Genomic DNA, 22,807 nt, shown 5'->3' with positions numbered 1-22,807 from the left:
TGACCAGATGGACTGATGTAACCTACATCAGTTCACCTAGCACTGGAATGGGTTACCTTAGAGGTTTTTAAGGTCAGGCTTGACAAAGCCCTGGCTGGGATGATTTAGTTGGGAATTGGTCCTGCTTTGAGCTGGGGGTTGGACTAGATGACCTCCTGAGGTCCCTTCCAACCCTGATATTCTATGATTCTAAACAGAATACAGTACTTATATTTACATTCATAGATTCATAGACTCTAGGACTGGAAGGGACCTCAAGAGGTCATCGAGTCCAGTCCCCTGCCCTCATGGCAGGACTAAATACTGTCTAGACCATCCCAGATAGACATTTATCTAACCTACTCTTAAATATCTCCAGAGATGGAGATTCCACAACCTCCCTAGGCAGTTTATTCCAATGTTTAACCACCCTGGCAGTTAGGAACTTTTTCCTAATGTCCAACCTAAACCTCCCTTGCTGCAGTTTAAGCCCATTGCTTCTTGTTCTATCCTTAGAGGCTAAGATGAACAAGTTTTCTCCCACCTCCCTATGACATCCTTTTAGATACCTGAAAACTGCTATCATGTCCCCTCTCAATCTTCTCTTTTCCAAACTAAACAAACCTAGTTCTTTCAGCCTTCCTTCATAGGTCATGTTCTCTAGACCTTTAATCATTCTTGTTGTTCTTCTCCAATTTCTCCACATCTTTCTTGAAATGCGGTGCCCAGAACTGGACACAATACTCCAGCTGAGGCCTGACCAGCGCAGAGTAGAGCGGAAGAACGACTTCTCGTGTCTTGCTCACAACACACCTGTTAATGCATCCCAGAATCATGTTTGCTTTTTTTGCAACAGCATCACACTGTTGACTCATATTTAGCTTGCGGTCCACTATAACCCCTAGATCCCTTTCTGCCATACTCCTTCCTAGCCAGTCTCTTCCCATTCTGTATGTGTGAAACTGATTGTTCCTTCCTAAGTGGAGCACTTTGCATTTGGTTTTGTTAAACTTCATTCTGTTTACCTCAGACCATTTCTCCAATTTGTCCAGATCATTTTGAATTTTGACTCTATCCTCCAAAGCAGTTGCAATCCCTCCCAGTTTGGTATCATCTGCAAACTTAATAAGCGTACTTTCTATGCCAATATCTAAGTCTTTGATGAAGATATTGAACATGGAGGTGGCTGGGCCCCTCTTTGCCATGAGAGAGGAAAAGCTCCGCATGTGAGAGCTTCCTTCCTCAAGAGTACAATCCAGGACTCAGAGACATATTACTGGCCTACAACATCCCATTCAAAATCAGACTGATGTGTTGGCTCCGTGATCCAGGTTCTGCTTGCTGGTAATAAGCCCACAACTAAAAATACATGTGACACAACTGATTAAGATAAAACTCAACAAATAATACAGTGGCCTCATTTTGCAAGTGTGATGGGAACCCATGCCTTCTGCAAGAGCCCTAAATAGTAAGGGACAACAAGGCCATTCATAGAGCTATTCACAAGATGGTGGTGTTGGTCCAAATGGGAAAACACCACTGCTAGTTTGGCTATTGCTCATTCGTGGTATAAGTATTTCATAGAAGCATAGAATATCAGGGTTGGAAGGGACCTCAGGAGGTCATCTAGTCCAACCCCCTGCTCAAAGCAGGACCAATTCCCAACCAAATCATCCCAGTCAGGGCTTTATCAAGCCTGACCTTAAAAACCTCTAAGGAAGGAGATTCCACCACCTCCCTAGGTAACCCATTCCAGTGCTTCACCACTCTCCGAGTGAAAAAGTTTTTCCTAATATCCAACCTAAACCTCCCCCACTGCAACTTGAGACCATTACTCCTTGTTCTGTCATCAGGTACCACTGAGAACAGTCTAGATCCACCCTCTTTGGAACCCCCTTTCAGGTAGTTGAAAGCAGCTATCAAATTCCGCCTCATTCTTCTCTTCTGCAGACTAAACAATCCCAGTTCCCTCAGCCTCTCCTCACAAGTCATGTGCTCCAGTCCCCTAATAATTTTTGTTGCCCTCCGCTGGACTCTTTCCATTTTTTCCACATCCTTCTTGTAGTGTGGGGCCCAAAACTGGACACAGTACTCCAGATGAGGTCTCACCAATGTTGAATAGAGGGGAATGCTCACATCCCTCAATCTGCTGGCAATGCCCCTACTTATACAGTCCAAAATGCCATTAGCCTTCTTGGCAACAAGGGCACACTGTTGACTCATATCCAGCTTCTCGTCCACTGTAACTCCTAGGTCCTTTTCTGCAGAACTGCTTCCTAGCCATTCGGTCCCTAGTGTATAACAGTGAATGGAATTCTTCTGTCCTAAGTGCAGGACTCTGCACTTGTCCTTGTTGAACCTAGTAGATTTTTTTGGCCCAGTCCTCTAATTTGTCTAGGTCCCTCTGTATCCTATCCCTACTCTCCAGTGTATATACCACTCCTCCAAGTTTAGTGTCATCTGCAAACTTGCTGAGAGTGCAGTCCACACCATCCTCCAGATGTACTGCCTTTTTAAAATGCCAAGGGTTGTTTTTCAAAAAAAATCTACCTAGTTTATAATAGAAATTCAGGGTGTAATCAGCACAGGTTTGGCAGATAAAAAGGGTCTGTTGCTAGTTTAATCATTGGTGAAGATTTTTTTCATAAAGCTTCAGTGGAGATTGAGGATAATCGAATAAGTGAAACAAACTATCAGTTTCTCTTCAGGGGAATGGCTGTAGCATCTCATGCAAAACTATAAAAAACCCACAGCTATCAAAGCTTGCCCTAATTGAGCCAATAAAGGTTATATTTTAATAGTAGCACACATTTGTAAGGTAGAGCTACAGTTTAATGTTTTACTGAAACCCACATAGCTCAGATGACAGATCTTTGTTTCAAGAGATCTAATGGAAACTCTTCACAGTAGAACGGTAACTTCCAGAATGCTTGTATTACATTATTAGCTCCCTTACAATTACCCTAACAAGCAGGTACATTTATTGAATGCTGTAATCACTTTTGAGCACTCAGGCAGACAAACTATCATTTTCCCATTCTGGGGAAGTTAAATTGAGAAAAAAGATTCTCAAACAGAGATATGTATTAAATAAAAGACAATTTCACTTTTAGTTTTATGTTGTTCAAGGATATTTTTTAGGACTGCATTTTGTTAGCAATGCAGTTATAAACCTAATTTCCAAAAGTGGCTAGTGATTTTTGGTATTTTAGTGCTCAATTTAAGACACCTCAAAGGTGCCTAATTTTTCAGAAAGCATTCAACACCCACAATCTGAAAATTAAGCTGTCTGAAGACATTTCAAGTTGGGTACCCAAAATTTGAGCTAACAAAATTCGTTAGTTGCTTTTGGAACTGTAAGTCTTGTGCTTGTGTTAAAATTATGTAACTGCTTTTTGTATCGAAAGAACATTGTGCATGATATCACTGGCACACATTTAATTAATCATTTAACGTTATTAGAACACTTAGACATTAAACCTTTATTGCATGATACATCTTCCAGAAAGAGGACTGCTCCAATATTACTGTGAAATAAAATAAAGCTGAACATGCTCAGAGACATACTGTAACAGCTGAAATGGTTTGAAAACATTAATAACTATGAAACAAAATTTGATAAAACTCTTAGCAGATAAGTGTTTCTTCAGCATAGACTTTTTCTGAGTTGTTACTAAGGAACTTTAATGTTAAGTGATGTTTACTGCATAGGTTCAGAAAGAATTAGATTTTTCTTATGTATTTAAGGAGACACCATAAGCTAAAATTCATAATTAAAAATCCTTCCTTTCCTAGATTATTAAAACAGCATAGTTTTAAAAATAATGTATTTAGGGCACTCCACTTAAGTCAGTTCTTTAGTTTTTTCATGACACTGAACTAGAGTGACGCTGTATTGATTCTGTTTACTTGTTTTAATCTGTTTCCAGTTTTCTTTTTCTCTTGTACTCACAACATGTTATTCTGTTTGAATTTTCAGTACTGCAGAGGAATTTTTGGGGGGTGGGAGGGTGGATGGTTTGCCTTGAAATTACTTTTATCAAAGATCCATAAATGCTTTTTGTTCATAAAAGGTTTAGTAAAAGTCTTTAAAAACCTGCATTGTGACTGCTTGATGCTGCAGACTCTTATCACCATTTACTGTATGTTTATGACTATTCCCATTAACTACAATGAGATTACTCAGGTGCATAGGGTTACTCACATGCCTACATTTTTGCAGGATCAGGGCCTACATTGAGTTTGTGCATTTCAAATAATAGGCCACATCCTTGCCCATGCTCCAGCTGCTTTCTGATGCATTTAGAAAGCTGGTTTAACCATCTACCTGGGGGGCCAGTAGGAGGTTGTGGTTGAGAGAAAAGGGGCCATGGTCAGAATGTTGCTGTGCTCCAACAGTCGGCAGCTTTAGTAGCAGCCCCATAGGGCTATAGACAGCAGCACAGTTTAGCGCATTCCCAAAGTTGCTTAATACTGCATCAGGATCCAGGATTGGGGTCCATTAAACACTTTGCAGCCCTCCCCTACAATCAGCTGCATGCAGTGCATATTTTGGATTTGCCCATAGTTAAGGGCATCTAGCAGCTTCCCTTTTCCCCTGTTCTGTTTATTGTTTAAACACAGGTCATGTCTTTAATACACCTCTACCCCGATATAACACGAATTCAGATATAACGTGGTAAAGCAGCGGCTCCAGGGGAGCGGGGCTACGCGCTCTGCCGGATCAAAGCAAGTTCGATATAATGCGGTTTCACCTATAACACGGTAAGATTTTTTGGCTCCCGAGGATGGCATTATATCAGGGTAGAGGTGTATTTAGGAGGACTCTTTTCGCTAAGAATACATCACCAAGCCTCCAACATAGCTTGCCTGTGCTAATGTTTGTTGACAATAGCATTATATCCCAGCCATTGAACTTCTTTTTGGGTTATCTAAATAGGACTAAATTCATCCATTGTGTAACTCCTTTGAAATCTGGTCCAGCTTCCCAAATATAATAAAACTGATGATAAATGACCAAACTCGTATTTAGGACAGAAATAAATCAGCTAGATAGGCTGCACTCAGCAGGAATCAGGTTGTGTACAGGTGGGGAAGTTATCGTTAAAGGAGAAAGCAGGCCACAATATTACTGTAAACAATGCCTATTGCCATGATTGAATAGCCAAACTGAGACCAGCGGAAGCATTGTGTAAGCCCCGGTGGAATGAGTAAGGATAAAAGATAGTTCTGGGATACCTAATTGTCTCACTGAAACAGAATTAGCATTTCTTTTTCATTAGCAGGGAAGCGGAGGGATGCTGTGGATACACTCCAATGGGTCTCAAGAGTAAAGTGCTCTGATTTTTATTCTAGGATTTTTTCAGCAAATCTGATCCATTTCTGGAGATTTTCCGGATGAATGATGACGCCACCCAGCAGCTCGTTCACAGGACTGAGGTGAGTAATGGGCTGGTTTTATTCTCCAGGGGCACAGCTGGTCTGTAGCAAGGAATAGTTTTATCTCTGCCATTTCAAAGGACACACTTCCAAGCACCCACACTGACTCACTGAGGTCCTACTTACTCCTTTCCCCCCCAGTTACACACTAGGGTAACTATTGACTTCAGTACAACTACTCCTGATGTGTGCTGCTGGGAGTGAGAAGAGAAGAGTGTCCTTGGAACCTAAAATGCAGACTTAGTTTAATTTACAGCATATAATTGTGTTTGATGGGGTGACTCTGCTTGCTACCCTGTAACGCTGGCTGTAGCTTTTATATGCAGAAAACCAGTTGTTGTGGCACAGGTGGGCTGTGGAGTTTTTATAGCATGTTAGGGCGGTGGGCTGAGAAAAAACAAGGTTGAGAACCCCTGCTGTAGGTGAATTTATTACCCTTGTGCGTTGGCAAAAGAGAGACTTGCTGGTGTTAAACGGGGTGACCGCTCTCTGTCACCCTCAGCTGTTAGCCACCCTAGACAAACTTCTCAGGATTCTGCCAGCCTTTACTTTGCATGGCAGGTAACACTTGCTGCACTCCAGTCCCTGAGCCCCTTTAAAGAGTGTTCAGCCTCTGTCACTGGACACACAGTAATTACCAAGCCTATTGCTTCTAAAGAGACAGTGTGCACACCTGCTTACTGGTTTCAACTAACAATTCACCCTTATGATAAAACACAGAGAGGTTTATTAACAGAAAGAATGAAGTGATACTGAGTAAGGGTAGTAGAAACAGATATAGTTACAAATAAAACAAAAACAGAACACGCTTCTAGGAGACTAAACATAACTTTAGCAGGATGAAATCTTTGTCTAAGTCAAATTTCTCACCTAAAGCAACCTCCCAGTGTCTCCAGGCCCCTGGACCAGCTTTCATGAATACAAAAAAATGCTGTCCTTTTTGCTCCATCAATGATGGCTTATCACAGAATTCCCTTTCCTCTTCCTTATAGTAGTCCAGAAAACCTTTGAAGTGTATCCCAAGACAAAGTTCTTCTCCCCTGCTGTTTGTTCTTCCATGTGCTGATGCCATATTGTCTTTCTCATTCTCCTGTTAACTTGCTCTTTTCCTGTTGACTTAATATGCAAATGAAGCTGGCTTTGTGTTGACTTACACAACGCTTGGTTTATATCAGCAACCTAGGCAGACAGTTAAATCAACATTCCTTTGCCTGGGAAAAACGTGTTGATCTACCCTGCCTGCTTACCTAATTGAAAGATGTTTGTAGTACATTCATACAACTTCTTGAATAACACCCGTACATATATCTGAAAATGCTTATCATGACCAGTATGATATAAGCTTTCGTTTCTCACCCTACACTACATTCTTAATAGAGAAATACTATGACGTAGTGAGTTTGTCAGGCCTGACAAGAGTTGCTGACAGAGTAGTGAACCCCCAATGGACTTGTGTGTCACAAATGGTCAGTATTTTTAAAGAGCTGCTATGACAATGAGATAAACTGTAGACAATATCATGTTTTCCCCCCATCCCCATTAAGCCCCCATAGGATCCATTCTGCCTCTTCTTTCTCCCATATGGCTGATTATCGTGTGATTTGATATGAACTGATGTTTTCCTCATTTGTTATTCAGCTTCTTCTCCTGCCTGTTTGATTTGATTTCTATGTCATAATGTCAGTATTGCTTCCATGGCAATGAACTATGGAACCACAAATAAAGGCTCAGATTGAGGCTCTTAGATTTGTAGACAGGTCACATCATCAGCCAGCTGTTCCTTGACGTAATGGATCCAACAATCATTCTGCTAGGAAGTTGGGGTGGGGGATGGGGACCACCAGGGCCCAAAATTGATACATAGGCACAGGTGTCCTATGCCGCCTTCTTTATGCATTGTGAATAGTCCCATTGACATCAGTCAATGAGTAAGGCCTTGTCTACACTATGGGCTAAATCAGTGCCACTGCGATTGATGCAGCGGGCATCGTTTTAACGGGTCTGGTAAAGCTAAGCTAAGTTGACTGGAGAGCATGTCCCATTGACATAGTGCAGTATAGACCCCACAATTAAGTCAATGTAAGTTATGTAGTTAGTTATGTAACCTAACTAGTATAACTTACATCATTAGTGTAGACGAAGACTTAGTCTTTGCATGACTTTGGCCTTAGACAGTACAGGGCTGAAGTGGTAATATGGAACTGGGTTTCCATTTCTCTTTTCTGGCAGTATAAGACCAGATTGTTTTAGCATGTATCTATGACACTGCTAAGACCGCCACTACGTCCACACTTGGAGCTGGGGTGTGATTCCTGGATTACAGACATACTCATCTGAGCTAGCATGCTAAAAATTGTAGCTGGGATAGCACAGACAACACGGGTGCAGGCTAGCCATGCCAAGTATATATCCACAGGGGTAGGGCAGGTTTGTACTCAGCACCACTGATGCTGCCCATACTACCCTGGCTACACAACTATTTTAAACGCACTGGCTCAGACAAAATCAAGCCCGTGTTTACACAAGCTGGGAGTCACTCCCTTAGGTCACAGGGTAGATGTGGTCTTAGAAAGTTACAGAGAAAACATTGGTGTCTGTCTGCCTGAAAAGAGAGCAGTCATTTTATGAGGCAGAATGCAGGCAGCATGTTACAGAGAAGGCATATACTGTGCTCTGTAATGAAGACTACTTCTTGTTTGGCTATTTTCCCTTATGCTTAAATAAGGCTGCTCCGTGTACATTCCAAGACCTTCAGGAAATAGAAGTCTGGAGGAAGAACCTAGCCTTCAAGACTGTTTTGTTTTATTCTGACTGGTTCTTCACATGGACCACTCTGCCTGCTTATACCCGTCTTTTTATTCATGATGTCACATATGTGGTTCTTGCCCTTTTTAGTGCCTTTGGGCTTGACCCCACTGTCCGTGCTCCATGGCTATGTTCAATGGGAGTTTTACCAATGTAAGAACAAAAGGATCAGATCCTTCATAGATTCCAAAGGGGAGAATCACTATTCTGTGAAAAATTAGACATAGAATCAGATTTTGACTTCAGACATGTATGCCTGACTCCATGTATGACTTTCTACACGGTATGTTAATCAGAAATTCAGACCATATCATTAACTTTCTAATTGCATGGCACTGGTACTTACCATCATGGTAAATAACCTGATACAGCACATACCATGGGCTATATCCTCTTCCTAACAAAAAACCTGAGAAAATGGGCTGTGCATGGGAAAGGTCCAGAGGGCCAGAGTAGATGGAATCCTCCCCCAAAACCACACCTACATACACTGGGCTTCAGTACACTGCTGCTAGTGCAGACCACAGTCGCTTCCACCACTGGTGCTTCGACTGGAACACAGTCCTGTGGCAAGCAGGGGTCTGGGTCCTTGAGCTAGCTCTCTGCATCTTTTCACAGTAGACCCTGAAAGACTTTGCTACGTTCAGGGCTTGTTCCATCTGTTGGAGGGGCAGGGGCAGGATTTACTCCCAGATAACTAATTGGTCAGCAGTCACTGTATCAGTAAAGAATACTTGTGTGATGTATAAACGCTTTAAACTTCAAACATTTTCAAGGGCTTTAACGCACTGGGCTTCTAGTTAGCTCAGGCTGTTGCTTTTTAAGAACCTCATCCAAAGCCCACTGCAGTCAGCAGGAGGTCTCCTGTGGTCTTCACTGGGCTTTAGATCAGGGCCTAATCTGTATTAATTCTCTCTTGTTGCCGTACACATAGAGAAGATTTCATTAAGCATAACAGTCTTTGCGTGTCCCGTGGATTGCTACAGAAACATTGCCAACAATGTGGTGCACTTAATTTGATGGATTAAAGGTTTACTCTCTACACATTTTTCCCTTTCTGATTAACATATTGTGTAGAAAGTCATAGTTATTGTTTAGCGTTCTATTTTGAAACATGCAAATGTCAAGTATTTTCCTTTCTTTCTTTTCATTCTCAGGTTGTGATGAATAACTTAAATCCAGCCTGGAAATCGTTTAAAGTGTCTGTAAATTCTCTGTGCAGTGGAGATGAGGATCGCAGACTAAAGGTCAGAGGCCTGTCTATACCATGGAACAGTGTTCCTTTTAGAAAACCAAACTTTGTTTCCAGTTTTCGATGAAAGATTGCAACTTCACAATGTCTTCTCCTTTGACACCAATGCTGATCTCACAGCCAGATTATGATTAGTCAAATCAAATTAGAGATGCGCAGCAATGGTAATCCAAGTTGTTTAGCTAATGACCATTTCTGACAATGTGAGTTCTCCCAGGGAAACTCCACTTAAGTCAATTGAATTGCAGTGGTTCTTATAGTAACCTGGAAAATAAGGTGGATATACATGCCAAGCCGTTTATACATGCTGCTGGAGAATTTATAACTAGAATTATTCATCTAGTGGATGTATATTCAGATAAGGAAGCTACCATCTAACCACTGCTTCCCCACTACTACATATGAACAACCTTTGCTTACCAGGGGAACTTCTATAATAATACAGTTGTCAATATGTGCAAACTGAAATGATCAAAAAGGAATATGTGATGTTGTAGCAACACACTTACAGACCATCAGACAGCCTGGTGGTGAGAGCCTTGCATGCTGGTGGTGGGGAACTCATTTGTCTCTTGATGCTTCTGGTGAAATCAAGGCAGGGGCCATGTTTCTATGTCTTCTAATTGGGTTGCTCTTAGAGTCCTGCAAATCATGAGAGGAATTCCAAGATTATGACGGGCACCAGTAAACAACTAGCCCCTTTTACTTCACTAATGAAATCTGTAGATCTGTTGAACAGTGCATACAACAGGTGAGTGATTGAAGTTTGGAAAGGGTTTGCGAAGATGTTAGGACCATCCTTATGCTTGAGACATTACACTTGAGTAGAAAGTTCCCTTATCTCTCTTTCTTTGCCTGTGTTGTTCTTGTTAGCCTAACAGTTTGCTTGATGCTAGCTTCGGTTAAGGATTCAAATTTGTTTTCAGAGGACATGTAGAAGCACATTGTGATTTCTTTGAGCGGTGTCATACATTCATCTCTTAGAAATCTATGTTTAGCCATTTAAATGCCAAGGTAGAGTCACAGCATCTCTTGAATTTTCTGAGAGCTGTTGGATACTACTGATATTTTTCTTTCTAGCTAAAATATAAGAAGCCTGGTTCTCTGTGGTCTTGCACCTTGTACAGTATAACCATTTACCCTTGTGCAAGGTGGGAATAAAATTCTACCATTCTCATTGTTACTTTTAATACCCAATTTGCGCTCACACTGCATAAATGCATATGACTATGCAAGATACAAGGCAGGCGAGAATCAATATGTAGCAGTTCAGTAATGGCCTCTTTCATGGTGCTAAATGAGATCTTCTCCAGAAACGCAGTGGCAACCAGCTCCTTTTGTGATGTTGTAAGTTGCTCAGCAATTTGGTCCCAATCCAGAAAATGCTTCAGAGCATGTGTAACTTTGTCTGTGAGTAGTCCTATTAAACTCAATGGAGCTGCATCAATTTACACCAGCAGACTTGTCCCCAGTACTAGGATACAAAACTTTGCAATATTTCTTTTATAATACAGAAGTAATATGTTTCCCTACAGACCTGTTCTCAAATTTAAATTTGACCTGTTTTGATTTTAATATTGTTAAAGAATGTTCCTTTTTTCCTAGTGCTATTTATAGATAGATAGATAGATAGATACACCCCCCCACCCCAGCATATAAGAAATGTTATAAATATATAAAATCTTTCCTCTATCCAAAATGATGTATATTCATATTTTTAATTGGGTTTAGTTGTTTGAGCTGCATTTTCTCCACTATGAATTAAGGTCCAACAATGATAAAAATGAGTTTCTATTCATCTCCTGAAGTTCATCTCCTTGTTTGCCCTTGACCCCCAGTCTCATAGCCTTCTGCTATTTTGGTATCAGTATCAGAAGCTGGGTATTCCCCAGAGAAAGTTGACTTTTATTGTTGTTAATTTACTGGGCACTCCTAAAGACCTTACAATCTGAGCATTCAGGAGACAGATGGGTAGGGGGAAAGGTTAAGGTTAAGGAAAAAAGAGGACAAAGAATCATAGGGTGGCTTAGGTTTGTGTATTTATTATCGTGATTGTGACTTATTGTCTTAATAATAGCGATAGTGTTAAAGAATTGTTGTGATGTGGGTATGATGATGATGATGGCCATATCAGTAGATAGGTAAATGCTAGTGGTTGCTTCATGGGTTTTTGTTCGTTATTGGGGGTAGGCATGCTGGGCAGCAGTGAAAAGTTGGAGGGATGAGATCTGGGGCAGAAGGAGGGTCAAAGTAGCAGGGATGGTGGGGAAGAAAATGACAGAGGGTTGCAAAGAAGAGGAGAGAACGAGGTGGATGGAAGTAGAGGAGAATGAGGAGGCCAATGGGGGTGAGGGCATATGTGATAGTCAGATGTTAGATGGTGAAAAGGAGAAAAATTCAAAAGAGTGACTCTGGGCAGTGTCAGGAAGCTGGGGTCACACAGGATCTTTCCCTCTGCTCCCAAGTTCTTCAGAGGTCAAACCAGTTGTGTTTGAGTAAACACTTATGGGAGTGCTTTGGGACTGTAACAGCTGTAGGGGTGAAAGAGAATAAGCAATGGAGAAGAACTGCCTCTGTTTTAAACTACCGATAAGAAAAAGGGTATTGGCTAAAGAGCCTTTCTAATGCAAATGAAGAAATATGTGGAGGAGTTATTTACTGTTGCTTGTGTGGGATGGCCGTCATATGAGGTGTCAGAACAATTACTCTATTATCTTTCTAGGCTGCTTTTTATATAAATTCCTTGAATAAATTAAATATCCATGAGTTAGTTACCTAAACACCAAAAGATCTGATTTTTCAAACTCAGGCCAGAGGAGCAAGTATTCTCTATTATATCGCAATGTAGAGCTTCAAAAGGAAAAAGCAGAGGCTATCCAGGGGTGGCCCAAAAGGTGACTTGAAGGACAATTAAAGTCAATGGGCATTACAAGAGCTCAGCACCTGTGAAAATGAGTGTACTTATTTAGGTTCCAGATTTAGACTTAGATTTAAATATTGCATCCAGATAAGAAAATTATAACCTAGATGTTTTGCCTTTTTGTACGAAGATATAATGGAACATGCATCCCTGCCCCCAGGCCTTGATTCAGAAAGCACATAAATACCTGCTTAACTCCAAATAATTATAATAGAGATGCTTTTATACACAAGCTTAAAGTTTGACATCTTTAAGTGCTTTGCTGAATTGGTGCCCTAATTTTGAAACATTAGAGAGGTCCTGATCTATAAATCTTGGGAGAAGGTTCAGGACATCCTCTCTCCAGAGAGGCCCACTTGAGGGTCATTTTAAGACTTCTTGGTCTGCTAAAGCCACATGTGGTGTTCTGCCCACCCTACTCCCACTCCCACCCAGTGATGCACATTCCATTCTAATACTTTTAATCCCCCTCCACCCTCTTTCCTTCCCATAGTTCTCAAGTCAATCGATGGGATAATATGAACTTGTATGTGAAAGATTTAAGCATCTACTGATATAACAATCTGGTTTTGAAGATTTCTTTTATAGACCTCATGATTTATAGACATCTATCGTATCCCCCGTTACTTGTCTCTTTTTTAGCTGAAAAGTCCCAGTCTTATTAATCTCTCCTCATATGGAAGCCGTTCTGTACCCCTAATTATTTTTGTTGCCCTTTTCTGAACCTTTTCTAATTCCAATATATCTTTTTTGAGATGAGGCGACCCCATCTGCACTCAATATTCAAGATGTGGGAGTACCAGGGATTTCTACAGAGGCAATATGATATTTTCTGTCTTATTATCTATCCCTTTCCTAATGATTCCCAACATTCTGTTAGCGTTTTTGACTGCCACTGCACAATGAGTAGATGCTTTCAGAGAACTATCCACAATGACTCCAAGATCTCTTTCTTGAGCTAATTTAGAACCCATCATTTTATATGAATAGTTGGCATTATGTTTTCCAATGTGCATTCCTTTTCATTTATCAATACTGAATTTCATCTGCCATTCAGGGCTGCCCAGAGGATTCAGGGGGCCTGGGGCAAAGCAATTTCAGGGGCTCCTTCCATAAAAAAAAGTTGCAATACTATAGAATACTATATTCTTGTGGGGGCCCCTGTGGGGCCCAGCACCTGGGGCAAATTGCCCCACTTGTCCCCCGCCCACGGGCAGCCCTGCTGCCATTTTGTTCCCCAATCACCCAGTTTTGTGAGATCCCTTTGTAACTCTTCGCAGTCTGCTTTGGACTTAACTATCTTGAGCAGTTTTGTATCATCTTCAAATTTTGCCTCCTGACTGTTTACCCCTTTTTCCAGATCATTTATGAATATGTTAAACAGCACTGGTCCCAATACAGACCCCTGGGGGACAACACTATTTTCTTTTCCATTCTGAAAACTGACCATTTATTCCTACCCTTTGTTTACTATCTTCTAACCAGTTACTGATCCATGAGAAGACCTTCCCTCTTATCCCATGACAGCTTACTTTGCTTAAGAGCCTTTGGTAAGGGACCTTGTCAAAGGCTTTCTGAAAATCTAAGACACTCTATCCACTGGATCCCCCTTGTCCACATGCTTGTTGACCCCCTCAAAGAATTCTAGTAGATTGGTGAGGCATGATTTCCCCATACAAAAACCATGTTGACTCTTCCTCAACAAATTGTGTTCATCTATGTGTCTGATCATTTTGTTCTTTACAGTAGTTTCAACCAATTTGCCTGGTACTGAAGTTAGGCTTACCAGCCTGTAATTGCCCGGATCTCCTCTGGAGACTTTTTTTAAAATTGGCGTCATATTAGCTATCCTCCAGTCTGGTACAGAAGCTGATTTAAATGATAGGTTACATACCATAATTAGAACTCATGGGTGAATACCATCTGGTCCTGGTGACTTATTACTCTTTAATTTATCATTTTTCCCCAAAACCTCCTCTAATGATACCTCAATCTGGGACAGTTCCTCAGATTTGTCACCTAAAAAGAATTGCTCAGGTTTGGGAATATCCCTCACATCCTCAGGCATGAAGACCAATGCAAAGAATTCATTTAGTTTCTCTGCAATGTCCTTATCTTCCTTGAGTGCTCTTGTAGCATCTTGATCACCCAGTGCCCCACTGGTTGTTTAGCAGGCTTGCTGCTTCTGATGTACTTACAAAAAAATTTTCTGTTACTTTTTGAGTCTTTGGCCAGCTGTTATTCAAATTCTTTTTTGGACTTCCTAATTATATTTTTACACTTGCCAGATTTTATGTTCCTATTTTCCTCTATCGGATTTAACTTCCACTTCTTAAATGATGCCTTTTCACCTCTTACTGATTCTTTTAGTTTGTTGTTTAGCCATGATGGCACTTTTTTGGTCCTCTTACTATGTTTTTTAATTTAAGTTGAGCCTCTATTATGATGTCTTTAAAAAGTTTCCATGCAGCTTGCAGGATTTTCACTTTTGGCCCTGTACCTTTTAATTTCTGTCTAACTAACTTCCTCACTTTTGTACAGTTCCCCTTTCTGAAATTAAATGCTACCATTTAATGCTGCTTTGGTGTGTCATTCCCCCCTCCCACTCCCAGGGATATTAAATTTTAGTATTACTATTACCAAACAGTTCAGTTATAGTCACCTTTCCCCACCAGCATGATCTGTTCTGTCCTTCTGATATATTTTGATCCTGGAAGATCCACCCCAGTCTTCCAGTCTCCCTCCTGAAGCCTTTCCTTGACAATCCATTCCCCAGCCACATATCCCACCTCCACTCCTTGGTTCAAGTTCAAGACCAAGACCATGAGGAGTGCCTGGTCAACGACATCCTGGATTCCCAAATGTGCAGAGTGGCCCTGTACTATCTGATTGATTTGGGAGGGTTGTGGGCCCAAAGAGCCAGTTCATCTTGGGAGCCAGTTCATCATGTACATGTCCCTGCAAAAGCACAGGCCTTCCACAGGAATCACCCTGAGAAGAGTGACCTCGTGGTGCCCAGGGAGTAGGGGTTTGGCACTGATGGCCTCAAACCCAGGCACATGTGGCTGCTGAGGGGGAGCCTTATTCTCTGTCCCACTGAGCTGCAAAGGGAACTGCTGCTAATTCCCCACCACCAGAAGCTACATCTGCTGACTCAGTGAGGTCCGATGACAAACAGCAAACTGTGGTGTCCAAAGCTTCCTGTTCCTGTCACTTCTCTTGACTGAGCAACTAGTCTCTCAATGACCCCTCTGACCAAGTCCCTGCTTCCTTGCCTGGTTTCTGCTCCTCATTCCTGCTCTCTCTCCTTGTCCCTATTCCCGTTATCTTCCCTCGTCCCTGTTCCTGTTTCCACGCTTCCTCATCCTGCTTCCTCGCCCTGACCCCAGTTGCTGGCTCCGGCTTGGACTGTTGACGTGACCCCTGAGCCTGACTCTATTCCTGGCTCTAACCTCCAGACAGCCCACAATACAGGCCCTAACAAATAGCTTTTGCTTTTTCTGTATTTTTATGTATGTAAATAATTGCAGGCACAGATCCAAAGATTCAGATGTCTAAGTACTTGCCTATGCCCCCAATCGGGTATTTACAATAGATACCTAAGTGGTAACAATTTATCACAAATACTGTTACCATTAATTGTGAGTGCAAAATCGTACTTCCCCAGTAAGAATCCAGGTTGGAGCTTCTTTAAAATTCAGGCCCTTAAGCCTCTTGGATAGGTAGAACTGCAAGACTACATTAATGTGGTACAGAGGTTTCCAAAAATGAGTTATCTACCCCCCAGGGCTGTATTACGGTTCTTCTAAAATTACCATTCCATTTGGACCATAACTTTGGACCTGTAACAGCAGAGAGGAAACAGAGGAAGGAGTTTTGAGAGTCTGTAGTATAGTGTACATTTCTGTGGTGCAGTATAAATTACCTAAGCATTCTACTTTTCAGCATAAAGTTTCTGTGCTGGAATACTTATAGACTAGAGCATTTATTAAAAAAACAAAACAAAACTAACTTTCTATTTTCTAAATTGAAACAAAGCATTGAAAGTAATATATTTCTGAGACGTGCTGGAAAAAAAACCCTTCACAGTATTAAGGCTTTTAGTATATTCTGACTGAGCCACAGCCACCTGCCAGGGTAGTCTGAACACTGGGCACAGAAATAATTTAAAGCTGGATAATTTGCATGTGTACTAGCTATTTCATTCTGATGTCACTTTGAAAGGCATTTCTAAATGGAGCCTTTGGGGAAACAGAAAAGCTTAGGGGAAGATATAGGCTTGTGTAACATTTGCAAATTACTTGCCCAGTAATGGACACATTGCAGTGACTCGTTGGAACCTCTTTCCTTTGGATCCCGGAGGAAAGAAGAGTTAACAATAGCCTGTACACCTCACCGTGCAAGGCTCTGCACATGTCGAGTGGGGCAGAGCCTTGCATGCCCTGGCCTTTCATCTCTGCCATTGAAATCACATGGGTATTGAGATTAGCGCTTTGACTCCCATTCTGAGGAACAGGGATTAACATCACAAAAACACATTAAAACAATACAGCTCATTTTCAAAAGTTTGCCTTTAATAGGTCTCAGATTCACAAAGCTTTAGAACGCTTCAGGCACTGAAACATTCTTGCACAAAAGATGTGTTGTGTTAAAAATGATAAGACACGCAAGGTCAATAAGATTAAAGCAGCCAGCAAATAGACTCCCTCAAAACTCTTTCATCAGTTTCTTTTACAGAATCTGTTAATTTTGGATTCCTGGTGGAGGATTTTTATTATCTTCCTATTTAGCTGTGGTGCAGAGAAGATTTTTTTTATTTCTCTCAGGATGGTTTGTAAAGCTTTAGTTCATTTTACTGAGTCACAATTACTATTCCTGAAGGTATTATTATGTTAATGAAGTATTAGATTTATGAACTACTCAGCTTTTCTTCACAGACATTGACAACATTTTGGGGGTCTAGTCACCCCTCAGTGATGATCTGTAACTCCCTTCGGTATTGCACACTTATATGGATGTTGAGGGGGAGGACAGAGTCCTTTGGGCTAAAGTTGACATGTTTTCTTCCTAATTTGTAAAGACCAGGGATCAGTTTAGATGAATATTTATTTACAAGGCTCAAGGAGAACATGATCCCTTTGAGAGCAATTTCATTTACCTCTTACACATTATCAAGCAGTTACACTGAAGGTCATTAGTTGTGGAATGTTGGCACCTAAAATGTGGTCCATCTTTCACTTTAAATAAAGGGGCATTTTGAACCTAATATTGCATATTAAGGTGCTTCTGTCTGTCTTCCGTCTATTCATCCTAATAGTTCCAGGTTTCTCCCATTCTAGAGGCTCTTTGGTTACATAAGCTAGAAACTGCCTCCTTTACATTAAGTGCTGTAGTAAATAAACACTCGGGAAGGCACAGAAGAGAGTACACTGCACAAATAGTGTCGAACACATGCTGTACAGTACAAAAAGTACCATGTACGCTGCAGGGAATCCACATTGTGGAGAATGCACCGAGAGCAGTCTGAAAGGACACGCATGCAAAACTGGGAGGAAACCAGGACAAAAAGGTAGATACAAGTAAAGTACTAAAAGCAGGAGAGAAAAAAATCAGAGAAATATCTGCACAGAGTACAATAAGGATAAACCTTCCTAGTTTCTCTGCTTTAAATATATGGGGGGAATTTTTCAAAAGCACTAATAGCAGTTAGCCATCTTCCTGCCATTTGTGCATTTGAAAATCTCCTCCATATTGTGAAGCATAGCCAGCATTATTATTATTTTGAGTAGCTCCACTGATGAGCTTCTCACAGAGAACAGGCCTCACATTATTATGTAGAAAAGATAATTACCTTATTCAGAATTGAAAATGTTGCCCTTTCTTTGATGTTAGCTAGGATTGCCAACTTTCTACTCGCACAAAACTCAACACCCTTGCCCCACCCCTGCTCTGAGGCTCCACCTCTTCTCTGAGGTCCCACCCTGCTCACTCCATCCCCCATCTCGCCCCTGTCGCTCGCTATTCCCACCCTCACTCATTTCCACCAGGCTGGCTCAGGGGGCTGGGGTGTGGGAGGGGGTGAGGGCTCCGGCTGGGGGTGCGAGCTCTGGAGTGGGGCCAGAAATGAGGGCTTCAGGGTGTGGGAGGGGGCTCCCGACATGGGCAGGGGATTGTGGTGGGGGATGGGGAGGGCTCCAGCTGGGGCTACTGGCTCATGTGGGGCTGGAGATGAGGGATTTGGGGTACAGAAGGGTGCTTTGGGCTGGCACTGAGGGGTTTGGAGGGTGGGAAGGGGATCAGGGGTGGTACAGGGGGTTGGGGCATGGGGAGAGTGAAGGCTTCGGCTGGGGGTGCAGGCTCTGGGGTGGGGAACCTTTCTTCTGTGACAGGCCTATGACCCACAGAAAAAAATCCATCATGGGCCACTCACCGGCCCTGGGGGGCGCAGATGCTCAGGGCTTCTCCCGCTTGTGTGTGGCTCCAGTCCCGTGGCAGGATGGAGGCTCAGGGCTTCCCCCACACCACCACCAATGGGGTGAGCCAGCGCTCGTGGCTCCTGCCCCACTGAGGGGTGCCATGGGCGGGATGAAGGATTACAGTGACTTGCATCTGGCTCTAGGTTTTCACCCTCCAGTTACCATTACATATTTTCATAAAATCATGTAGAGTGCAACATCACAATGTGGTTCATGCCTTATAATATCATAGATGATGTTCTACGGTTTGTTTTTTCTTAGAAATGTAGATTTTATCATACAGGATTCATGTATTAGTATTAGCCTTCTAATACCACTTCATTACTTTAACCTGAATCCCATTTCCAATATGCTCTTTCTAGTAAAATTTTAGCCTATGTTGTGTTGTGGATTTTCAGGACATTTCCTTTGTGTGTCTTTGTTTAGTAGTAGTTGTACCTGAGTTTCTTCCAGGCTGCTCAAAAGTGCTGAATCTCATGGATTTCTTCAGATCATTAGCAATTCTTTTTTGAAAGGCCCGTAAATGTATTGGATGCACTAGCCCATGTGAAGCAACATTGAACAGCAGTGATTATTTTGATATTTGTCTACCTTATCCCTGGAATGTTTTCTAGAGCAATAAGCTTACACTGACCATCAATACCTTACTACAATCTTGCTAATGTAGGTATTTTGTACACTGTAATCCTTCAATAAGCACTCAAAATCTCTGATAGCAGTCAGTGGTGAAGTTAACCTAGTGGAACCTCTGAAGAAGACTAAGAGTAAAGCTTAAATGACAAGCAAGAAGTAATACATTCTGACAAATCCATTAGTGCTTTTACTCTTTTGTGTTTTATCTGTCATGCATGATTCTAAGTGCTAATGCAACTAGACATGGTGTATGGTCAACAGCAATAATTTTTGTGCAAGGTTTTAAATGCCAGACCAAAAAAGGGAAAATGCAAGCAAGCTGAAAAGGCAATTTTAAAAATCTAGGGATTTCATGTTTTTCCTGGGAAGAATGCACATTTGTTCTTTTGTTTTGTTCTTTTAATTCCATGTAGAATCAAACTGACAGCCAGAACCAAAGCTAGAAGATAGTCTAAAAGTAACTTCCTAGCAGAGGGTTATAGTTTCATTTACCCATCAGTATGCTATCAGTCAAACCTGATTCAGGATCATTTCTGCAACTTTTACTCTTGTTGAGAAATACTTACACATAGATAATCTCACTGAATCAATTATTTCCTTCTCATTTATACTGGTATAAATAAGGATTTACTTCATCGACTCAGTGGAGTCGTTCTGGTGGTAAACTATTGAAAAATAAGTGAGAGGAGAATCAAGCCTTATGACTTTTCTACATGAGGCCTGAAGATGCCTCAAGCAGTTTTTACAGTAAATCTGATCTTTCATTAGATGAGATTAAAGTTCTTGAAATAACTAAGTCATTCTCAGAGGTTTGATTCTTTATTGACTGGTGTAAGTGGTATTTACTTTACTGGCAGTCCCAATGAAGTAATTTTGTTGTGAGTTTTCAGGGAAGTTTCTTTGTGACATAGGATGTGCTTCTTGATAATTTTAGCTAAGATTCCCTCAGACTGGTCAAAATGAAAATGTGGATTTCTTTGGATCATTGTGGAGTGGAATCCTTACATGTATTTGATGCAATAGAAACCTGACAAAAAGTCAATGCGATTATTCATGTAAATAAGTACCACTCAACAAGAGCAAGAGTTTCAGAACTGGTCCCTCAGAGAATGATCTAGTTATTTTCAGGAAAATGAAAGGGAAAAAACGTGCCACAAAATCCATGTCTTTTGAGGGTATCTTCAGGCCTCCTTGTACAAAAGTCTTTGGTCCTGATTCTCCTGTATATGACTATGCTAACATTCTAGTCTTCTAAATGTTTATCTTTCTTTTCACATTTTCCCATTCCCTGTCCACATGCCAGTGGTTATCGGAGAACAATTATATGGGCTATGCATTTTAAAGTTCTTCCTCATGAGGTCTACAGTGGTTGTGGGCAATTAGTTGCAGCTACTCTTCCCATTTTGTCAGATCTGGTTAATCTATAACTCAGCAATTTTTTTAATGATTGGAATCTTGATTAATTGATTTCAGCAGTGCATTTGATGACAGATGTGTATGCAGAAGTTGAGGACTGATCAAATATTCTCCATAACCTCTAAGCAGGGTGGTTCCAGGAATTAAGGTGCCGGTAGTCTGGAAAACTGCACGAAGTTAGCAAGTTACTGTACAGCATATATACAGCCAACTGTATCCTATAGTTGAAGAGTACCATGTATTCAGGATTAGATAAAAATTGAATGAGCCCAGCCGCCTGCACCAAAAGTTTGCCCATGCCATGTCCCCAGATAGCACAATTTCACTGATGTCCTTGATGTCCAGAAGATCTTTCCTCTTCCCTCTTCTCTTAGGGCAGTGATTTTAACTTAGCAGCAGAGGCAGGCACTAGGACCTTGGAGGAGAAGGAAATGCATCTGAGCAGGGAGTAGATGGTGGCAATCAGTAGTTTGCTGTGCTCTCTGTGCTCCCTGAGTATCCACAGTGCAGGACCACCCAGAGGGTGGGGGGAAGTGGGGCAATTTGCCCCAGGCCCCCACGAGAGTTTTCAGGGGCCCCTACGAGAGTCTTCGGCAGCAGGTCCTTCAGTGCCGCTGAACACACCCAGAATGAGTGAAGGACCCGCTGCCGAAGACCCGGAGCAGAAGAAGCTTCGGCGGTGAGGGCTTCTTCCGCTCCGGGTCTTCGGCGGCGAGGGCTTCTTCCACTCCAGGTCTTCGGCGGCGGGGGCTCCTTCCACTCCAGGACCCTCCGCCAAAGTGCCCCAAAGACCCGGAGCAGAATGACTCCCGCCGCCGAAGACTCCAGGCCTCCTGAATCCTCTGGGCGGCCTTGCCACAGTGTTCTAGCCTCCTTCACCGGAGGACACCTATCACAGAGATCCAGCTCTCTCTCTATCTCTTCCCACCTAGCCTATATTTATAAAAAAGAAATTAGGCTACAGGGAAGAAATTCTAGAATGTATTGAAGAGGCTACTTCCTGATAATCCTCCTCATACAATGGGTCTGATCCAACTCTCACTGAAGTCAAGCAGAGTCTTTCTGTTGACCTCTATAGGAGTCGCATCAGGCTCTATGACTATTACAACTGTCACATGTATAGCAAATTAGTTGTCCGATTAATTAATAATCTAGATTTGGGTTAATTGATGTTTGTAAAGTGCTTTGAAGATGAAAGGACTCTATAAGTGGCAAGAGTTGTTATAACAACAACTTGGGGTGCATGTGTTATTACACAAGGGAGAGTCTATCTGAGATGCAACAGTTAGAAGGAAACTAGCTGATTTTCAAATCTCCAAGGACCCAAAATTGCTCATCAAGTTGGCAGTGGGGGATGGAGGGAGTAATTGCTACACATAGCAGAATCTGAGTTGCTGACAGAGCAGTAAGAGACAGCATCTTGCTCTCTCCCCTGGGATGACCCTGACAGGCCTAAACTCAGTGTTTGCCTGAGATGGGCTTTCAGTTCTCGGCGGGAGCCCCACTGCTTCACAAGCACTGAGAAAAGAAGGAAGAACCCTCTTCCTGACATTGCAGATACTGTTCAGTCTGAGAAACAAGGGCATAGGGATTGCAATAAGTAAATGAAAATTGAATGCAGGATGATAATGTCTTGTGATTTTTCTGCTTTTAGACTAGGGGCTCCAAAAATGTTTCTGCATTTGTTCCTTTGTGGATAAATGGAAAGAAGCTTCCAATAGTTTGTGCCTCATTCTTATTATGAACTCCTACTTTCTTCTTGCATTGGAGCGCATGTTTTTTTCCCCGTTGTGAATAAATACAGGTTTTCTTCTTCCCCAGCTTCACAATGAAGAGCACTGATACAGGAAATGTTTCTTGAGAAATTCTCGCTACTGTTTCCCTCCT

At 41.8% G+C, this 22,807-nt stretch overlaps 1 protein-coding gene across 17 annotated transcripts in view; it reads left to right on the top strand.

The window, feature by feature from the left end:
* The window catches only part of CPNE4 (copine 4), a 420,479-nt gene that overhangs the window by 295,372 nt on the left and 102,300 nt on the right, over nucleotides 1-22,807 (top strand). For all 17 annotated transcript variants that reach the window (XM_039525586.1, XM_039525585.1, XM_039525590.1 and 14 more), the window contains 2 exons: nucleotides 5,335-5,418; nucleotides 9,381-9,470. In XM_039525586.1, the coding sequence (XP_039381520.1) occupies nucleotides 5,335-5,418; nucleotides 9,381-9,470 (174 nt within the window). The remainder of the gene's footprint in view (nucleotides 1-5,334; nucleotides 5,419-9,380; nucleotides 9,471-22,807) is intronic.

The sequence above is a fragment of the Mauremys reevesii genome, linkage group 2 (genome assembly GCF_016161935.1).
Source record: "Mauremys reevesii isolate NIE-2019 linkage group 2, ASM1616193v1, whole genome shotgun sequence".
NCBI lineage: Eukaryota > Metazoa > Chordata > Testudines > Geoemydidae > Mauremys > Mauremys reevesii.
This window is presented reverse-complemented; position numbering and strand designations above follow the sequence as displayed.